Source organism: Opisthorchis viverrini (genome assembly GCF_000715545.1).
Source record: "Opisthorchis viverrini unplaced genomic scaffold opera_v5_47, whole genome shotgun sequence".
NCBI lineage: Eukaryota > Metazoa > Platyhelminthes > Trematoda > Opisthorchiida > Opisthorchiidae > Opisthorchis > Opisthorchis viverrini.
Window position 1 is genome coordinate 412,865 of NW_008751702.1, and position 1,181 is coordinate 414,045.

Sequence of the window (1,181 nt, forward strand, 5' to 3'; positions counted from 1 at the left end):
ATGGCGTTGTTCTAGCACCTGACGCAGTGTGAAGATTTGGTCAACACAACCCCTACCAGGCCGGAATCCCGCTTGCTGCTCTCGGGTCAGTATCTCACGAGCCACCGTAAGGCGACGAAACAAAATTGACGCCAACAGTCTCGTTACAACCGGGGTCAGGCTGATCTCTCTGTGGTTACCACACTCACCAAGGCGACGAAGCACGATTGACAATTGCGCTCTAGATGAGTGCCGGCTGGTGAGCACGACAGTTGTTGTTCAAAGTATTCAGCCCACCGGTCGAGGCGTTCTTCTTTGCTCGAGATGGTCGTTCCATTCTGATGCTTGATGGTTTCGCTCACAGGTGGTTTCCGGGTACCGGCCGCACGGATCAACTGAAATAATCTTCGGGCATTACCGGCTTTCTGGGCGTCTTCCATTTCTTTGGCTTTCTGTGTCCACCATACTTCACGGTCGGATCGCACTCACTTTCACTTGACGTCTGAGGGCTCTTCGCATCGGGTTATGTTCGGGACCTCCTGGGATATTTCTTCGAGATTTAAGTAGTGCCACCGTTCGGTCTGATATCCAGTGCTTGAGTGCGCCTGGTTGGGTCGTGCCACAAGCAAAATTCCAAGGAATATGCAAAGAGGTGGCAATTTCCTCCCAGTATGAGTTCACATCTGATGGTGGAGCACTTGAAAGAGACTCTAGAGGACGATTCTTGTAAGTTCGTCTGACATCCGTGTTTGCCAGTCTCAGTTGCCATGCGATTTGTTCGCAACTTACGCGGCCCCTGGAAACGTAGGGAGAAGCGACTCCGGACGAGCGCGTGCTCAGAGTCCACAAAGGTGTTTCAAAACGACCGGCAGTCAGTTATGGATCCGCGCCATCGGTAACTGATGGCAACGTGGTCGATTTGAGTTTGTGGCCGGCCTGTTGTAGGAGGACACCAAGTGGCCAGACGACTTCGGCTATTTCGGAAGTTAGTACTGCATAAAAACAGCCTGCGATCAGCACACAGCTGAAGCAATCGTTCCCCATTGTCCGTACGTACCGAGTCCAGTCCATGTCGACCTCCCAATTGAGTCTCAGATGCACTGAGCCTGCCCACTTGCGCATTCATATCTCCGGCAACCACCACAATGTCTGAGCTCTTAGCTCGCCGCAGCAGAGCATTCAGGACGTCGTAAAACCTGTCT

General features: G+C 52.6%; 1 protein-coding gene across 1 annotated transcript in view; it reads right to left on the reverse strand.

Annotated features, from left to right (window-relative positions):
• Window positions 1–419, reverse strand: part of T265_13208 (hypothetical protein) — a gene marked incomplete at both ends in the record, with an annotated part of 9,404 nt that extends 8,985 nt beyond the window's left edge. Inside the window, 2 exon segments of the mRNA XM_009167765.1 lie at window positions 19–183; window positions 189–419. Of these exon segments, the coding sequence (XP_009166029.1) occupies window positions 19–183; window positions 189–419 (396 nt within the window).
• Between the last annotated feature and the right edge of the window lie 762 nt (window positions 420–1,181).